The sequence below is a fragment of the Pseudophryne corroboree genome, chromosome 1 (genome assembly GCF_028390025.1).
Source record: "Pseudophryne corroboree isolate aPseCor3 chromosome 1, aPseCor3.hap2, whole genome shotgun sequence".
In the NCBI taxonomy this organism is placed as follows: domain Eukaryota; kingdom Metazoa; phylum Chordata; class Amphibia; order Anura; family Myobatrachidae; genus Pseudophryne; species Pseudophryne corroboree.
In genome coordinates, this window is record NC_086444.1 from 233,951,900 (window position 1) to 233,969,883 (window position 17,984).

Sequence of the window (17,984 nt, forward strand, 5' to 3'; positions counted from 1 at the left end):
CTGGCGGTCACATGACCGACAGCAGCATCCCAACACTGACGATCCAGACACCGGATGGGGTAAGTATGCTACCCCTCCCCAGTCCACTACCCAAACCCTCCTGGAGCAGCGGCTATAGCCCTTCAGGGTGGGGGCTACGGCTATCCACCCCCCCTCTAGTACCTAACCCTAAATCCTCCCTATTGGCTAACTGTACCCCAAACCACCCCCCCATCCTAATCTTAACCCGCACCCCTATACTCACCATCAGGTGGACTGCTGTCGGTGTTCCAGCACCAGTCTCCTGAGTGGTGTCGGATTTCCGGCGTCAGGTGACCGCCGGCATCCCAAATGCATCCCGCCCGTGAAAACTGCTAGAATTGGTGGCCCAATTGCCCTGATTTTAAAAACAGGTAATGCTGACAGGTATATTAGCGATATAAACCAGCAAGAAAGTCAGATATACTAGCCCACAACTGTAAGCAGTAGCCACACAATCTTTTAATAGCATTGGCTGTTTTCAGAGGCTAAACGCTGCAAGTCTCCCCATTGCTGCTCACCTTTAATACAGATGGTGCGAGTGCTACAGCTCTCACTCATAGATTATGAGAGGATTTATTGCTACTCAGGAGAGCTTTTCAGATGCTTTCTGTACCTGTATATTACAAACTGGCAGACATAATGGCTTGCTGCAAATGGCTACATCTGGAATGTCTGCAACGATTTCCAAAGAACAAGCTCTCTGGGAATACTTGTCTTTACGGCTCCATGTGTTCCCCCAGTAATGCTATGTGACAATACTTCGACAGTGAAAGCAGCAGACGTCACTGGCAATTACTGATGATATTTCTTTAGTCTAAGGTACAATGTACTCTTGCTTAATGTCACTTGAAAAATGTATCTTTCCAATAAACATACTCTATGGCTGACATGTGTTCCAATGTGTGCTACATTTACATTGCATGAGTCCAGAGCTAGAATAAAGAAGCATGCCACCTTTCCCTAAAGGATGCCATACGGCAATGTTATATGCCCATAAAAAATACTCTTTAAGCCTATGCAGCATCTGAGAAAAACAACCAAGGAAGCATTCATTGTTACGGTCACAGGTGTTTCAATGCAGGCATTCTTACACATAAATGGAATCTATTTTGTTGGTAAACACTGCAGCCTCGGCAAGTAGTTCTGTATGCATCTCAATTGGCCTGTAACCGGCATAGTGTTATGGTAAGGCCGAAGTAAAAGTTACCCCTTATACTGTATAATCGCCTTCACACAATGGGGCAGATGTATTAACCTGGAGAAGGGATAAAGAAGTGATAAACGCAAGGTGATAATGCACCAGCCAATCATTACGGATTCGAAAAAAAATGACAGGAGCTGACTGGCTGGTGCGTTATCACCTTGCTTTATCCCTTCTTTATCCCTTCTCCAGGCTTAATACATCTGGCCCACTATTTGGAACATGGAACTCTCTCTTATGATATAGGGTAGGATATCCAGCACAAATAGCCTGAGGGGTCATCAGATAAATCTAAACACCAGAATGATTACAGGAACCACTTTCTACACTATTACCCCTTTCACATCGCAAACCCGGGTCAGAGCCGGGATTTGAATACGGCTCTGACCCGGGTAAGAGACGTTCACATCGCAATATTGACCTGGGTTATTCCCGGGTTATTGCCGTGTTGGTATCTTTTTGCGCAACCCGCGTCAGCCATGTTAAAACCAGTGTGATGTCATTTTAAAAGGACCTGATTGGTTCCCAGTTTTCTACAAGAAAGGGAGGGGGCTGGGGAATGGTCACAGTGCAGCAATCATGCAACACATCGGCTTCTTCTTCCATCAGCAGCGGATTAGCCGCCATGGGTGTAGGCTCATCCACAAACAATGAGACGTGGCGGAGATGACCGTGCCTCTGGGGTCACTATAGGAGGAAGGGGTTCTGCAGCACAGGCCTGGCTAGTTTCAGCGGCAGCCAGACTGGTGGACAATGTCACAGGGCTGCTTAATGCGGTATGGCCAAATGCGTGGGAAGACAGCTCAAAATACTGCCAATCCATGCGGGCAGCACCACTGCGATTCCTATTGTGGTCGGTAACCTTGTGATATTGTTTCTTGAGTGCCTTCAACTTATTTCTTCCTCACCCCTGATCCACAGCAACTCCCTGACTTCCTCATCACTCCAGTTTGCCATGGCTAATGAGATCCAAAGGAGTAAAGAACTAGGTCCACAGGAGTGCAGAGAACTGTGCTAACTGCTTTCCAAACTTGTGCTCATAGTGCAGTACAGTAAACAGACCTCAGCTGACTGGAAACAGCCAATCAGCACTATTTCTTCAGAGGCGGGTCGAATATCCCGGGACTTTAGCTTTTTAGTGCACAATAATCCGGGTACGACACGTGTTTAACCATTCTTTTAACCCGGGTTGAAATACCGGGTTGGACGTCCCGGGATATTCAGTTTGGCGCTTTCACACCGCACCTCGACCCGGGTCGACTCTGCAACAACCCGGTAAAAAGCCAGGTTATTTTGGCGATGTGCAAGGGGTATATGATACAACAGTTCCTAACTTCTGTCTTCACTGGAAAAGCACACTGATCACTTCTAAACATCCATCTATAACCTAACTAGCATATACTGTAGATGGAAAACTACTATTCCCCAATCATAATATAATTTCTCATTTATACCTATTTAACCTTTCGGTCTCCACTTCAAACTCTCGGATTTTGCTCTCGGAGATGGCAGAACCATGGGAGTAAAGGGTCTGGAAGATCTCTTGTATGTTGGAGCAATCTTGTAAGGAATGTGCCAAGTGTTCAGCCACACTGCTAGATACCTGGAGAACATAATGTTTTATAGACCAGTAGAAATAATAAGATTTTACTTACCGGTAAATCTATTTCTCGTAGTCCGTAGAGGATGCTGGGGACTTAGTAAGGACCATGGGGAGATACGGGCTCCGCAGGAGACATGGGCACTTTAAGAAAGAATTTAGTTCCTGGTGTGCACTGGCTCCTCCCTCTCTGCCCCTCCTCCAGACCTCAGTTAGAGAACTGTGCCCAGAGGAGATGGACAGTACGAGGAAAGGATTTTTGTTAATCCAAGGGCAAGATTCATACCAGCCACACCAATCACACCGTATAACTTGTGATAACAATCCAGTAAACAGTATGACAATAACATAGCATCAGTTTACGCCCGATGCAACAATAACGTAACCCTTATTGAAGCAATAACTATATACAAGTATTGCAGTAGAAGTCCGCACTTGGGACGGGCGCCAGCATCCTCTACGGACTACGAGAAATAGATTTACCTGTAAGTAAAATCTTATTTTCTCTAACGTCCTAGAGGATGCTGGGGACTCCGTAAGGACCATGGGGATTATACCAAAGCTCCCAAACGGGCGGGAGAGTGCGGATGACTCTGCAGCACCGATTGAGCAAACATGAGGTCTTCCTCAGCCAGCGTATCAAACTTATAGAATTTTGCAAAGGTGTTTGTACCCGACCAAGTAGCAGCTCGACACAGCTGTAGTGCCGAGACGCCTCGGGCAGCCGCCCAAGAAGAGCCCACTTTCCTAGTGGAATGGGCCTTGATCGATTTAGGAAACGGCAATCCTGCCGTAGAATGCGCCTGCTGAATCGTGTTACAGATCCAGCGAGCAAGAGTCTGCTTTGAAGCAGGGCCGCCAAGCTTGTTGGCTGCATACAGAACAAACAGTGCTTCTGTTTTTCGGACTCTAGCCGTCCTGGCTACATAAATTTTCAAAGCCCTGACCACATCAAAGGACTCGGAATCCTCTAAATCCTGTGTAGCCACAGGCACCACAATAGGTTGGTTCATATGAAAGGATGAAAACACTTTTGGCAGGAACTGAGGACGTGTCCACAATTCCGCTCTATCCATATGGAAAACCAGATAGTGGCTTTTATGTGATAAAGCAGCTAATTCCGACACTCGCCTAGCCATAGCCAGGGCTAATAACATGACCACCTTCCAAGTGAGATATTTCAACTCCACCGTTTTCAGTGGTTCAAACCAGTGTGACTTTAGGAAGCCCAAGACCACATTAAGGTCCCAAGGCGCCACCGGAGGCACAAACGGAGGCTGAATATGCAGTACTCCCTTAACAAAAGTCTGAACTTCTGGGAGAGAAGCCAATTCTTTTTGAAAGAAACGGATAGGGACGAAATCTGGACCTTAATGGAGCCTAATTTAAGGCCCAAATCCACTCCAGTTTGTAGGAAGTGAAGGAAACGGCCCAGATGGAATTCTTCCGTAGGAGCATTCCTAGCCTCAGACCAAGAAACATATCTTCGCCATATACGGTGATAATGTTTTGCTGTTACTTCCTTCCTAGCCTTTATCAGCGTAGTGATAACCTCCACCGGAACACCTTATTCCGCTAGGATCCGGCGTTCAACCGCCATGCCGTCAAACGCAGCCGCGGTAAGTCTTGGAACAGACAGGGACTCTGTTGCAGTAGGTCCTGCCTTAGAGGAAGAGGCCACGGATCTTCCGTGAGCATTTCCTGCAGATCTGGATACCAGGTCCGTCGTGGCCAATCTGGAACAACGAGGATTGTTTGCACTCCTTTTCTTCTTACTATTCTCAACACCTTTGGTATGAGAGGAAGAGGAGGAAATACATAGACGGACCGGAATACCCACGGTGTCACGAGGGCGTCTACCGCTACTGCCTGAGGGTCTCTTGACCTGGCGCAATACCTCTGCAGCTTTTTGTTGAGGCGGGACGCCATCATGTCTATCTGTGGCAGTTCCCACCGACTCACAATCTATGCGAAGACTTCTGGATGAAGTCCCCACTCTCCCGGGTGTAGGTCGTGTCTGCTGAGGAAGTCTGCTTCCCAGTTGTCCACTCCCGGAATGAACACTGCTGACAGTGCACTTACATGATTCTCCGCCCAGCGAAGAATCCTGCTGGCTTCCGCCATTGCCGCTCTGCTCCTTGTGCCACCTTGGCGGTTTACATGAGCCACTGCGGTGATGTTGTCTGACTGGATCAGAACTGGTTGGTCGCGAAGTAAGGCCTCCGCTTGACGTAGGGCGTTGTATATGGCCCTTAGTTCCAGGATGTTGATGTGCAGACAAGTCTCTTGACTTGACCAAAGACCCTGGAAATTTCTTCCCTGTGTGACTGCTCCCCAACCGCGGAGGCTTGCGTCCGTGGTCACCAGGATCCAATCCTGAATGCCGAATCTGCGGCCCTCAAGAAGGTGAGCACTCTGCAGCCACCACAGGAGTGACACCCTGGCCCTGGGGGACAGGGTGATCAATCGATGCATCTGTAGATGTGATCCGGACCACTTGTCCAACAGATCCCATTGGAAAGTCCTCGCATGGAACCTGCCAAAGGGAATGGCCTCGTATGAGGCCACCATCTTTCCCAGGACTCGAGTGCAATGATGCACGGACACCTGTCTTGTTTTCAAAAGGTTCCTGACCAGAGTCATAAGTTCCTGGGCTTTTTCTATCGGAAGATAAACCCTTTTCTGGGTCGTGTCCAGAATCATGCCCAAGAAGGACAGACGAGTCGTAGGAACCAACTGCGACTTTGGGATATTGAGAATCCAGCCGTGTTGTTGTAACACTTTCAGTGAAAGAGATACGCTGTTCAGCAACTGCTCTCTTGATCTCGCTTTTATGAGGAGATCGTCCAAGTACGGGATAATTGTGACACCCTGCTTGCGCAGGAGCACCATCATTTCCGCCATTACCTTGGTGAAAATCCTCGGAGCCGTTGAGAGACCAAACGGCAACGTCTGAAATTGGTAATGACAGTCCTGTATCGCAAATCTTAGGTATGCCTGATGAGGTGGATAAATGGGGACATGAAGGTACGCATCCTTTATGTCCAGTGACACCATAAAATCCCCCCCTTCCAGGCTGGCGATGACCGTTCTTAGCGATTCCATCTTGAACCTCTTCAAGTATAGGTTCAGAGATTTTAAATTCAATATGGGTCTAACCGAACCGTCCGGTTTAGGAACCACAAACATGGTCAAATAATACCCCCTTCCCTGTTGAAGGAGGGGAACCTCGACCACTACCTGCTGAAGATACAATTTTTGTATTGCATTTAACACTATCTCCCTCTCTAGGGGGGAAGACGGTAGGGCCGATTTGAAAAACCGTCGAGGAGGCACCTTTTCGAATTCCAGCTTGTAACCCTGAGACACAATTTCTATTGCCCAGGGATCCACCTGGGTGTGAACCCACTTGTGGCTGAAATTCCGAAGACGCGCCCCCACTGGCCCCGACTCCGCCAGTGGAGCCCCAGCGTCATGCGGTGGATTTTGCAGAGGCCGGGGAGGACTTCTGTTCCTGGGAACTAGCTGTATTGTGCAGCTTCTTTCCTCTGCCCCTCCCTCTGGCAAGAAAGGACGCACCTCGGACTTTCTTGTTTCTTTGTGAACGAAAGGACTGCATTTGATAATGCGGTGCTCTCTTAGGCTGTGAGGGAACATAAGGCAAAGAATTTGACTTTCCAGCCGTAGCTGTGGAGACCAGGTCCGATAGACCTTCACCGAACAATTCCTCATCCCTGTAAGGTAAAACCTCCATATGCAATTTTGAGTCGGCATCACCTGTCCATTGCCGAGTCCACAGGACCCTTCTGGCAGAAATCGACATAGCGTTTATTCTAGAACCCAGCAGACTAATGTCTCTTTGAGCATCTCTCATATAAAGGACAGCGTCTTTAATATGCCCCAGGGTCAATAAAACAGTATCCCTATCTAGGGTATCAGACTCCTCTGATAAGGTATCAGTCCATGCCGCTACTGCACTACAGACCCAGGCCGACGCGATTGCCGGTCTGAGCAAGGTACCTGAATGTGTATAAATGGACTTCAGGGTACCCTCCTGTTTGCGATCAGCAGCATCCTTGAGGGTAGCCGTATCCTGGGACGGCAGGGCTACCTTTTTGGATAAGCGAGTTAAAGCTTTGTCCACCCTAGGGGAGGATTCCCATCGTAACCTGTCCGTTGGCGGGAAAGGATACGCCATAAGAATCCGTTTGGAAATCTGCAGTTTTTTATCTGGAGATTCCCAAGCTTTTTCACATAACTCATTCAGTTCGTGTGAGGGGGGAAAGGTTACCTCAGATTTCTTTCCCTTATACATATAAACCCTTGTGTCAGGGACAGGGGTTTCCTCTGTGATGTGCAAAACCTCCTTAATTGCTATAATCATATATCGGAGTGATTTAGCCAACTTTGGCTGTAACTTTGCATCATCGTAATCGACACTGGAGTCAGAATCCATGTCAATATCTTTGTCAACAATTTGGGATAGTGGGCACTTATGAGACCCTGACGGTCCCTGCGACATAGGATCAGGCACGCGTTGAGACCCTGACTGTCCCAATGCATCAGCCTTGTCTAATCTTTTATGCAAAGAATTAACATTATCATTTAAAACCTTCCACATATCCATCCAATCAGGTGTCGGCGCCGTCGGCGGAGACACCACATTCATTTGCTCCCGCTCCTCTCCCACATAGCCTTCCACATCAGACATGTCGACACAAGCGTACCGACACACCACACACACAGGGAATGTCCTTTCTGAAGACAGTTCCCCCACGAGGCCCTTTGGAGAGACAGAGAGAGAGTATGCCAGCACACACCCCAGCGCTATATAACCCAGGAATAACACAGTAACTTAATGTTAACCCAGTAGCTGCTGTTAATATACTTTTTTGCGCCTAATTATGTGCCACCCCTCTCTTTTCAACCCTCTTCTACCGTGTATCAGCAGGGGAGAGCCTGGGGAGCTTCCTCTCAGCGTGCTGTGGAGAAAAAATGGCGCTGGTGAGTGCTGAGGGAGAAGCCCCACCCCCTCGGCGGCGGGCTTCTGTCCCGTTTAAATTTTATTTCTTTGGTGGGGTCTCCTACATATATACAGTGCCCAGCTGTATATATGTGTTTATTTGCCAGAATGAGGTCCCAAATGCTGCCCAAGGCCCAGGCCCCCCCCCCCCCCCCCCCTGCGCCCTGCACCCTAACAGTGACTGGAGTATGTGTAGGTGTGTGGAGCAATGGCGCACAGCTGCAGTGCTGTGCGTTACCTCCAGTGAAGATCACAAAGTCTTCTGCCGCCTGTGAAGTCTTCTTGCTTCTCATACTCACCCGGCTTCTGTCTTCCGGCTGTGCGAGGGGGACGGCGGCGCGGCTCTGGGACGGACGGCGAGGGTGAGATCCTGCGTACTGATCTCTCTGGAGCTAATGGTGTCCAGTAGCCTAAGAAGCAGGACCTAGCTTCAGAGAGTAGGGCTGCTTCTCTCCTCTCAGTCCCACGATGCAGGGAGTCTGTTGCCAGCAGAGCTCCCTGAAAATAAAAAACCTAACAAAAAACTTTCTATCAGCAAACTCAGGAGAGCTCACTGAAAAGCAATCAGCTCCTCTGGGCTTAGAATCAAACTGAGGTCTGGAGGAGGGGCAGAGAGGGAGGAGCCAGTGCACACCAGGAACTAAATTCTTTCTTAAAGTGCCCATGTCTCCTGCGGAGCCCGTCTCTCCCCATGGTCCTTACGGAGTCCCCAGCATCCTCTAGGACGTTAGAGAAATATAGTTTAATAGAAAGAAAAGAAATATGACTATATTATAGCAAATTCTCCTCATACTCTCACCCCAATGCTGCTGATCTCTGAGCCCAGCACAGGCCTCTCTGATGAGGAGGACTCAGACCTGGTCTTAGACAACTTCACCCGCTCAGCAATCTGCAAAATATTTTACATATATTCCATTATTCATCAGCGTTACATGATTGGATCCAAGTGTAATGAAATAACATTTCATGACCTATTTTATGATTACTTCTTGGGATAGTATGTCATGAATTGCTCTTGCATTAAATGGTTTGCATGGATTCAACAGTGGTTGCTTTGGTTTTCTAATAGCAGTATAACAGTGAAAGAGAAGTATATTTATAGCATGAGATGAAACAGTAAAAACTATCTACATCTTCAATGTATACACATACAGATGTAGCCATGCTCATCTTACTGCGATGGGGCATGTTGAATCACGGCATGCTGCATGGCGTGCCAGGCTGCGACTATTCCTTTAGTAATTAATAAAGAGATTGCTGGCTGCGAATACTCCTGACACGCCATGCAGCAAGACGTAATCCAGCATGCCACATCGCAGTAATGAGCACGGCTACATCTGTATGAGGAGAGTATTCTCCAAGCTGTTAACATCATATAACGTTTCATTGGCAGATAGACATCAGATTAATCAATACTAATCAACCGTTAAAAAAAAAAATATATATATACATACATACATACACACCCCATCAGCCATAATATAAAAACCACTGACAGGTGAAGTGAATAACATTGATTTTCTCGTTACAATGGCACCTGTTAAGGGGTGAGATATATTACACTCAGTCCTTGAAGTTAATGCGTTGGAAGAAAGAAAAATATGCAAGTATAAAGGATCTCAACTACTTTGGCAAGGGCCAATTAGTGTTGGCTAGACAGCTAGTTCAGAGCATCTCCAAAACAGCAGGTCTTGCAGGGCGTTCCTGATATGCAGTGGTTAGTACATACCAAAAGTGGTCTTAGGAAAGACAACTGGTGAACTAGTGACAAGGTCATGGGTGCCCAATGCTTACTGATGTGTGTGGCGAGCGAAGCCTGGCCTATCTGGTCTGATACCACAGAAGAACTACACATTGCTGAAAAAGTAATCGCTGTCTATGAGATAAAGGTATCAGAACACACAGTGCATCACAGATTGCTGTGTATGGGGCTACAAAGCTGCAGACCAGTCAGAGTGCACATGCTATCCTCTGTCCACCACCGAAAATGCCTACAATGGGCATGTGAGCATCAGAACTGAGTCATGTAGCAATGGAAGAAGGTGATCTGGTCTGAAGAATCACATTCTCTTTTAAGTTATGTGGACAGCGTGGTACGTGGTGCCTTGTTTACCTGGCGAAGAGATGGCACCAGGATGAAGGCAAGCCAGTGAAGGCACGTTTATGTTCTGGGCAATACTCTGCTGGGAAACATTAAGCCCTGGCATTCATGTTCATGTCACTTTGACAAGTACTATCTACCTAAACATTGTTGTAGACCAAGTATACCCATTCATGGCAACGGTATTCCCTGATGACGGTGGCCTCTTTCATCGGGATAATCTGCCGTGCCACACTACAAAAATTGTTCAGGAATGATTCCAGATCTGATCGAGCATTTGTGGGATGAGCTGGTAAAACAAGTCCGAGCCATGGAGGCCCCATCTCGCAACTTGCAGGGCTTAAAGATCTGCTACTAACTTCTTAGTGGCAGATACCATAGGACACCTTCAAAGGTCATGTAAAGTCCATGCCTCGAGAGGTCAGAACTGTTTTGGTGTAACGAGGTGGCCTACATAATATTAGGCAGGTGGTTTTAAGGTTATAGGCTGGATGTATACATTCACACACACATACAATAGTATTGTGAACCCATCATTTACCAGGTAGCTTGCTATTTTCTCCTCCGGTCTGCCCACCTTCTATTAACGCCTTTTTCCAATGTCTTTGTCTATTCCTTTTTCTCTATCTCTTCTACCACTCACCATTCTGGCGTCTTTTTGACACATTTCTCAGTTTTGCCCTCATCTTGTATTCCATGTCTCTTTTTATGTTCCCCCCAATCCCTTGAGTCTTTCTCACTCACCCAGTGGAGGAAGGTGGAGGGCCCCAGGCACTTTCTCAGTCTCTCCAGTCTGGGACACACACACATACCAGGTGCAACCAGCAATAAATGGATGAATCCCTGTCTGCGTCAGCCCATACCACTGCAAGCGGGGCTGATGCAGGGACACTCCAGCAGATGTGAAGGAGTACTGTACATGTAACAGGGGCACAGGTGTATACAGAGTTCCTGGCTTGCCTCTTTTATAGCAGCTTCCCCTCTGGGATTCTGCTATGGTCTGCAGGTGCCTCAGCTGTCAGCAGAGGACGTACAAGTGATTGGTGTCCAGTGCACCTATGCTAGGCTTTCACCATACAGAATTATGTAACTGACATTATTGAGTGTGGCACACAAGCCTACCCTGGATGCTATTCTCTGTATTTGAGAGGTGAGTGCATTTTAACTTCAATATACTGGTGTGGTGAAGCATATACGCTAGTTTAGGAACTTGCAGGGATTAGGGAGCCCTTGGCACTGGGCTGCAAGCTTAAATGTTCTGATCAAAATATAAACAAAATACCCATGCTTTTATACGCTAGATACACATATTTGCAGTGCTGTTAGATGCAGGCAACAGTCTTTCCATTTTGTATACATGTACCAAGCATGGGCATATATATTCCTGTATTATAGGTTTTCTTTCACATTTGTTAAATAATGGCAAAATAAGTTGTTTTTTTATAAATCTATTTCTAGTTTTGAAATTCACTGATAGCTCCCCTTTATGTATGAATAGAAAGATGTACAGTTTAATAATCTTATAAAGTAAAAGCCCAGCTATCATACACGATTTAAACTGAATACATTACATCAAATGTCTTGCATAATTCATAAGAGTTTGGACATCCTTGCTGCGACAAGGTTTCTGCCCATTACGCTGTAACACGGAGGGCATGGTATCCTGCTGGGGTGGGTAGACTCTGCTCTCCCATTAGGTCATGGCTGCAGAGCAGCTAATCACACAGACTCGTCTCTGGCGGCGCCACTAGCAGACGCACATATCTCACCTTCGCTATGGGAATGTCATTACTGCTGCTGCTTGTGCTCAGCTCCCCAGTGCTTGGGTTCACCGGTCTACTTGCAGAAGTGAGCCGACTAGGACTGGAGGGACCTGTTGCCTGGACACTCTGCAGCCGGGTCTGCAGCTCTCGCACCTGAAATAAGACATGTTATATTGTTCAAGTTCAAGAAAATGTTGAAACTCATAGCAGTACAGTAATAAAAAGAAAAAAAGAAAAATGATGTGACTAGAATCAATACTCCTGTAAAGACTCTGCAGGGAATATAAAAATATCTGAATAATAGGTTAAACAAAAAAAAAAGGAGTAAATACTCACTGATTTGATAAACATCTCAAACTAATACATAAGAATGACAAAATTCAATACAATAATTGCCTTTAATATATATTTCTCGCTTCATTAAAAATGTTTAAATGCAAATTCAAAAACCATAAAATGGCACTTTATCTAAAGTTATTCATATGACTTCTATTTGTTTAGGAATTGAAACAGTATAGGAATAATAAACAATATAGGAATAGTTGAGAGTTCTAATCAGTGACATAGGCGAGGAGGGGAGAGGTTGGGGATGTGGTGCAAAAATGTTAAATACTATCGCGTATCAGAGATAGGCCCCATTTTCAACTACTTTAACAAGTGAGGTAATTATACTGCTGCTGCATCGGTGCGCTGTGATTGGCTCCATCCCCATACCTCCCGTACTGCATCTCTCCACTCCTGGAAGACCGATGTAACCTGATTGAAGGAGCCATTATCTCATGACCTCATGGCTCCACTTCAGTGAAGAGTAGCCTCCTCCTGTCCCCATGTGCCAGGTGGGTGGTGGTTAGAGGATGGGGGACTTTAGTGTTAGGGTGCGCTGGTGGAGTGCTGGTGAGGATGGGGGCACAGATGAGAGGAGGGCGGCGATGGTGAGAGGATGAGCGCACAGATGAGAGAAAGAGGGGCAATGGTGAGTGGATGTGGACACTGGTGAGAGGATGAGAGCACTTGTGAGGCGCGGGGGGACGGGACCTGTGAGAGCGGTGATGCTGCTGAGAGGATGAGGGTGCTGGTGAAAAGGGTGATGCTGCTGCGAGGATGAGGGCGCTGGTGAGAGAGAGGCAGCTCTAGTGAGGAGTGGGGATGCTGATGAGAGGAGGTGGCGCTGATGAGAGGGCGGATGCATGCAGGAGTATTAGTGCTCTGGTTAGAGGAAGGGACCCTGGTGAGAGGATGAGAGCCTTTGTGAGAATGTGGGAGGGCACCGGTGAGAGGGTTGATGCTGCCGAGAGGAAGGCACACTGGTGAGAGGTAGAGGGGGGATGCTAGTGAGAGTATGGGTGCGCTGAATAGAGGAGATGGGCCGTTGGTGAGAGGATGAGAGTGATGGCGCTGGTGAGAGGAAGTGGAGACACTGGGGAGATGAGGGGGTGCTGGTGATGGTGGAGTCTCCTTTGGGCCTTGCACACAGTCCTATTCATTTTTTTTTTTAAACAACCCTGGGCACCACTCAGTGCAGGGCCATCTGGAGGCTGTCTAATGTGTATTTTTGTGCTGGGTGCCAGTCTGAGAATGTGATACTTGTGGGGATAGGCGGTTTAATGTGTACAGTTTAGGAAAGTTAATAGGTAGAAAGGGGAAAGTAGGTTTTATTATGGGGATGAAGGTGTTAATGGGGTAATTATTTAACAGAGATAAGATAAAGGGGTTAATGCTTTTACTGGGGTTAATTAAGGCAAAGGGTTTTCTTTATGAGGTAATGAGGGAGTTAATGAAAATTAACTAAATTGACGATGCGGGGACTAATTAGTGGTTAGGATGAGGGAGTCAATGATACAACCACTTTGTTGCAGATGAGTCCAACTCGTCATCCACATGTACTGTATACTAAAACTGCGGATGACGTGTGGAATTCATTATCCACTCTCCTGCAAGTCCGTCATCAACAAAATTGCTTAGTGCTCCAGAAAAACAAATATTTTAGATGGGGAAGGGCACGTGTCTAGGGAAGCCAAACCCGGGCCATTTTTTCAATCCCGGGTATCGGGATTGAAAAATGGTCAATCCCGGGATTCCCGGGATTGGCTTTAGACTGTGTCTGGCCGTCGCCCCCGCCCCTCCCTATCCGCCCTGCAGACATAAAAAAATCCTACAAACCTGCACAGCGAGGTAGCGGGTGAGGAGGATTCGGCGGGTGAGTGCTGGGGAGCCTGGAGGAGGCGGCGGGTGAAGTCCGCAGTACTTTACGGCTCTGCGGCTGCTGACAGCACAGGTCACGCTGCGCAGGGGGAGACGGGAGGAGGGAGCCAGGCAGCATCTGACGTCCTGAGGACGTTCAACGCTGATTCCTCAATCCCCGGGATTGGAGCTTCCAATCCCGGGATTGAATCCCGGCCGTTTTTGGGCCTAAATCCCGGGATCCCGCCAATCCCGGGATTGGCCTCCCTACACGTGTCCTATCTTCCCCATACTGGCATGCACACACGTGGGGGCACCCTGTCTTGAAAGAGAGGTGTCTCCTCTTTCAAACGATGTGCCTCGTTAGTAGTGATTACCAGACAATAATGGAAGGATACACAAAATAATTTTCTTCTCACATGGCGGGGGGGGGGGGTTTCATTCTCCCGCATCTGATGTCAAATAAAAAACAGTGGTGTCTCGTTTAATGAGGTAGGTTGTCTAGATTATAAAATGCTATGCCTTATTGGGCTACCATACTCCTCTTCCTATACATAGGAAGCATTTAAATCGCGACAGTGAAATAAAAAAATTTCAAGTGCAGTTTTTGTTTTGGTGAAAACCAACCTAAGAATCCCACTTTTTACTAGTTTGGAAAGCTGGATTACTAGCAAAACAAGAACCAAAGTATTTGTGTTTTATATGAGACGGACAAAAATAAAAATATAAAAATCATGTTTGGTCCCCTTTCCTAAAATTTCAATTAAAAAAATAAATACATTTTGGTCATTTGATTAAAAACAGTTTTTTTTTCATGTTAGATTGAGTAAAAAAAGACAACAAGGTATAAATTGTGTGGGTACTGCATAAAAAAAAACCAGTAGATATTGATGTTAGAATCTGACAAGTTCAAATGTGAAAAAAAATGACCTCAGCACAGGTGTGAGAAAACTCTCAGCAGAGAAGGGGTTGTCATTTGGATGCAAATAATGTATTTAGATGAGGAGATATGAATTTTGAAACATTTGGCCTAATGCGACTATTTTTCCAACTTTGCTCCCCCTGATATCAAAGCTGGCTACACCACTGATTCTAATACCAATTCAGCGGTCATTACAAAATCTTAGGTATAATAGCGAATATCGCACCTACTTCTGAAAATTATTAAAGGTGATAAAAGTCACCTCAGAGCATGTTGCCTACTCTCCCGGCTGGGAGACTCACGGAAATCAAGTGGCCCTCCCGGCCACCCAGAAAAGTGGACAAGTCTCCTGGAATCTGGCTGCACCCACCACTTACCCCGGCGATTACGCGATTCACGCTGAATTGTGTCATCATAGTCACGCCCCGCACTGTGCAACGCCGGTAATATTGGAATCGCGGAAAATACGCCCTTGGACCGGCCTCATTTGATTTGCTGCACTTCTGCCCTGCCCCCTAAGACTTGTTACACCCTTACACTGCTCCGTGCTATGCTCACCTGGCTGACCTCTTCCGGAATACACAGCCAGAACGTTGGCGACTATGCCTCAGAGACCTGTATAAGGGTACTTTATGCTTTTATATAGTCACATAATCCTTGTCAGGGGCGGATCCAGAAGAAAATGATAGGGGGGGCACCATGGAAGGGGCAAGTACATTTGCGTGCGGCTTCGGTGCATGTGAGGTGGCGCTTCTTATACAATGCCCACAGTTGTAGCGCTCATTATGCAATGTCCACTGTACTGGTAGTGCCCCTTATATAGACCCCATAGTAGTGGTGCCCCTTATGCAATGCCCGTATTGCCCCCAGTAGTAATGCCCCCAGTCATTTAGCGCCCTAGTAGTTATGCCCCCAGTGGTAATGCCCCTGCAGTTATGACCCCAGTAGTTTACCCCCGCCCCCTTTAGTTTAGCCTCCCAGTGGTAATGCCCCCAGTAGTTTGCCTGCTTGTAGTTTAGCCACCAGTAGTAATGCCCCCCTGTAGTTTGCCCCATTGTAGTTTAGCCCCTGTAGTAATGCCCCCTTGTAGTTTAGTCCCCAGTAGTAATGCCCCCAGTAGTTTGGCCCCTGTAGTTATCCCCCAGTAGTTTGGCTCCTGTAGTTATGCCCCCAGTAGTTTGTCCCCCCTGTAGTTTAGCCCCTAAGTAGTATTGCCCCTGTAGTTAAGCCGCTAGTAGTAATGCCCCTGTAGTTACGCCGCCAGTAGTAATGCCCTCCTGTAGTATGCCCCCAGTAGTTAGCCCCTTTGTAGTTGGCCCCCAGTAGTTTGCCCCCAGTAGATGCCCCCCAGTAGTTTGTCCCCAGTAATAATGTCCTCCAGTAGTTTGCCCCCAGTAGTAATGACCCCTAGGAGTGTTCCCCCAATAGATGACCCCCCCCCGTAGTAATGCCCCCAGTAGATGCCCCCCAGTAATAATGCCCCCAGTAGATGGCCCCCAGTAAAAATGTCCCCCAGTAGCTGCCCTCAGTAGTAATGCCCCCAATAGATGACCCCCAGTAGTAATGCCCCCAGTAGATGCCCCCCAGTAGTTTGCCCCCAGTAGTAATGCCCCCCCCAGTAGTAATGCCCCTTGTTGATGCCCCCAGTAGTAATGTCCCCCCGTAGTTTGCCCCCAGTAGATGCCCCCGCTGCACTAAGGAAGAAAAAAAAACATCATACTTACAGAACACCGTTCCCGCTTCCAGACCGCTGTAGTCCTCCTCTTGGCGTCCGCTCCTCAGTCAGCACTATGAGAGAGACGTCATGACTGACGTCTCTCCCATAGCGCACGCCGCACAGTGACAGCGCCGGAAGCCGGAGCTCAGTACTCAGCTGCTGCCTCCGGCTGCCACTGTGCAGGGAGACGGGCGCCCGCTGGTAACACAATCTCAGCGGGCGCCCGTCATCTCCCTGTGCAGCACCGGGAGGGGACGGAGGCCACAAATGACAGGGGGGGCACGGGCCCGAGTGCCACCCACCTGGATCCGCCACTGACCCTTGTAATTACTCCACAATCTAATTTATGGAGAGAATTACATAAAGTATCCATCCATTTTCTCCTGACAATCCCCACTCTGGCTCCCCATATTCTCACCTCTGGACTACCCCACTACATCTCTGCCTCCTCTCACTTTTACACTCCCTCCTGTCCTCTCTCACAGATTACTGCTGCCTCGACTCCCCAGTGATAACCACAATCCCACCATTGCTTCCATTATACACCTCTACAACCGATCAGACTGTTCACCAACCTCCAAAGCTTTAAATGCTTCTTAGTAAACCACTTCTTCAAATCCTTCCTGCCCCCTGACTATACATTCCAGCCAGCCGTGTCCCCTAGAAAATTATATGTATTTTACAGGCCGACACATAAAAATACAGTCTGATCACGCATTTACAATGACCATCTCTCAGAAAAAGCATCAATTACAGTTATGTCCCGCATTCATAACAGATGTATTGGGGCAATGTCCTGATCCCCTGACGGTTGTTTTGGGCAATCGTAAATATCAAACATGTTTAAACATCCCGATTCCCCGATCCCGACCAATCGACACATTAACATTTTTAACACGTTTAATTTCCCTAATTTCCCGACGTATTGCCACTCATCGCTGGCCGCCAATCAGCAGGTCGGGGAATTGAAGGCCATTAGTCAATCACAACAAAGTGAAAAAATTCACACACTTAAGGGGGGTACATACGGAGAGATCAGTGCTTAAATTCTAAGCAATTTGACTAGATTGCTTAGAAGTTAAGCACTGATCTCTCCGTATGTACCGCCCACACCGATAGCGATGCGCGGCTCCGTGCGTCGCTATCGCCAGTGCTAGATTGGCCTGCATGCAGGCTCAATCTAGCAAATCACTCATTTCACCCGCTGGGTGAAATGAGCGTCCCCCCCATCCGTCCCCCTCGCTCAGCACACATCGCGCTGTGCTGAGCAGGGGGGAGAGATGTGTGCTAAGCGGTCTGTGTTAAGATCGCTCAGCACACATCTCTCCCGTCAGTAGTGGCTTTTAAGGTGCATACACACTGGGCGTTTTTGCCCAGCGTGTATGCATAGCGATGATCGCCGACATTGCTGGGCTGAAAATCGCTCAAAGCATACACACTGAGCGATTTTCCCCC

At 47.6% G+C, this 17,984-nt stretch overlaps 1 protein-coding gene across 5 annotated transcripts in view; it reads right to left on the reverse strand.

Annotated features, from left to right (window-relative positions):
• The window catches only part of MCC (MCC regulator of WNT signaling pathway), a 652,269-nt gene that overhangs the window by 155,359 nt on the left and 478,926 nt on the right, over window positions 1-17,984 (reverse strand). For all 5 annotated transcript variants that reach the window (XM_063964137.1, XM_063964138.1, XM_063964139.1 and 2 more), the window contains 3 exons: window positions 11,716-11,862; window positions 8,645-8,734; window positions 2,677-2,825 (listed from right to left, as the gene is read on the reverse strand). In XM_063964137.1, the coding sequence (XP_063820207.1) occupies window positions 2,677-2,825; window positions 8,645-8,734; window positions 11,716-11,862 (386 nt within the window). The remainder of the gene's footprint in view (window positions 1-2,676; window positions 2,826-8,644; window positions 8,735-11,715; window positions 11,863-17,984) is intronic.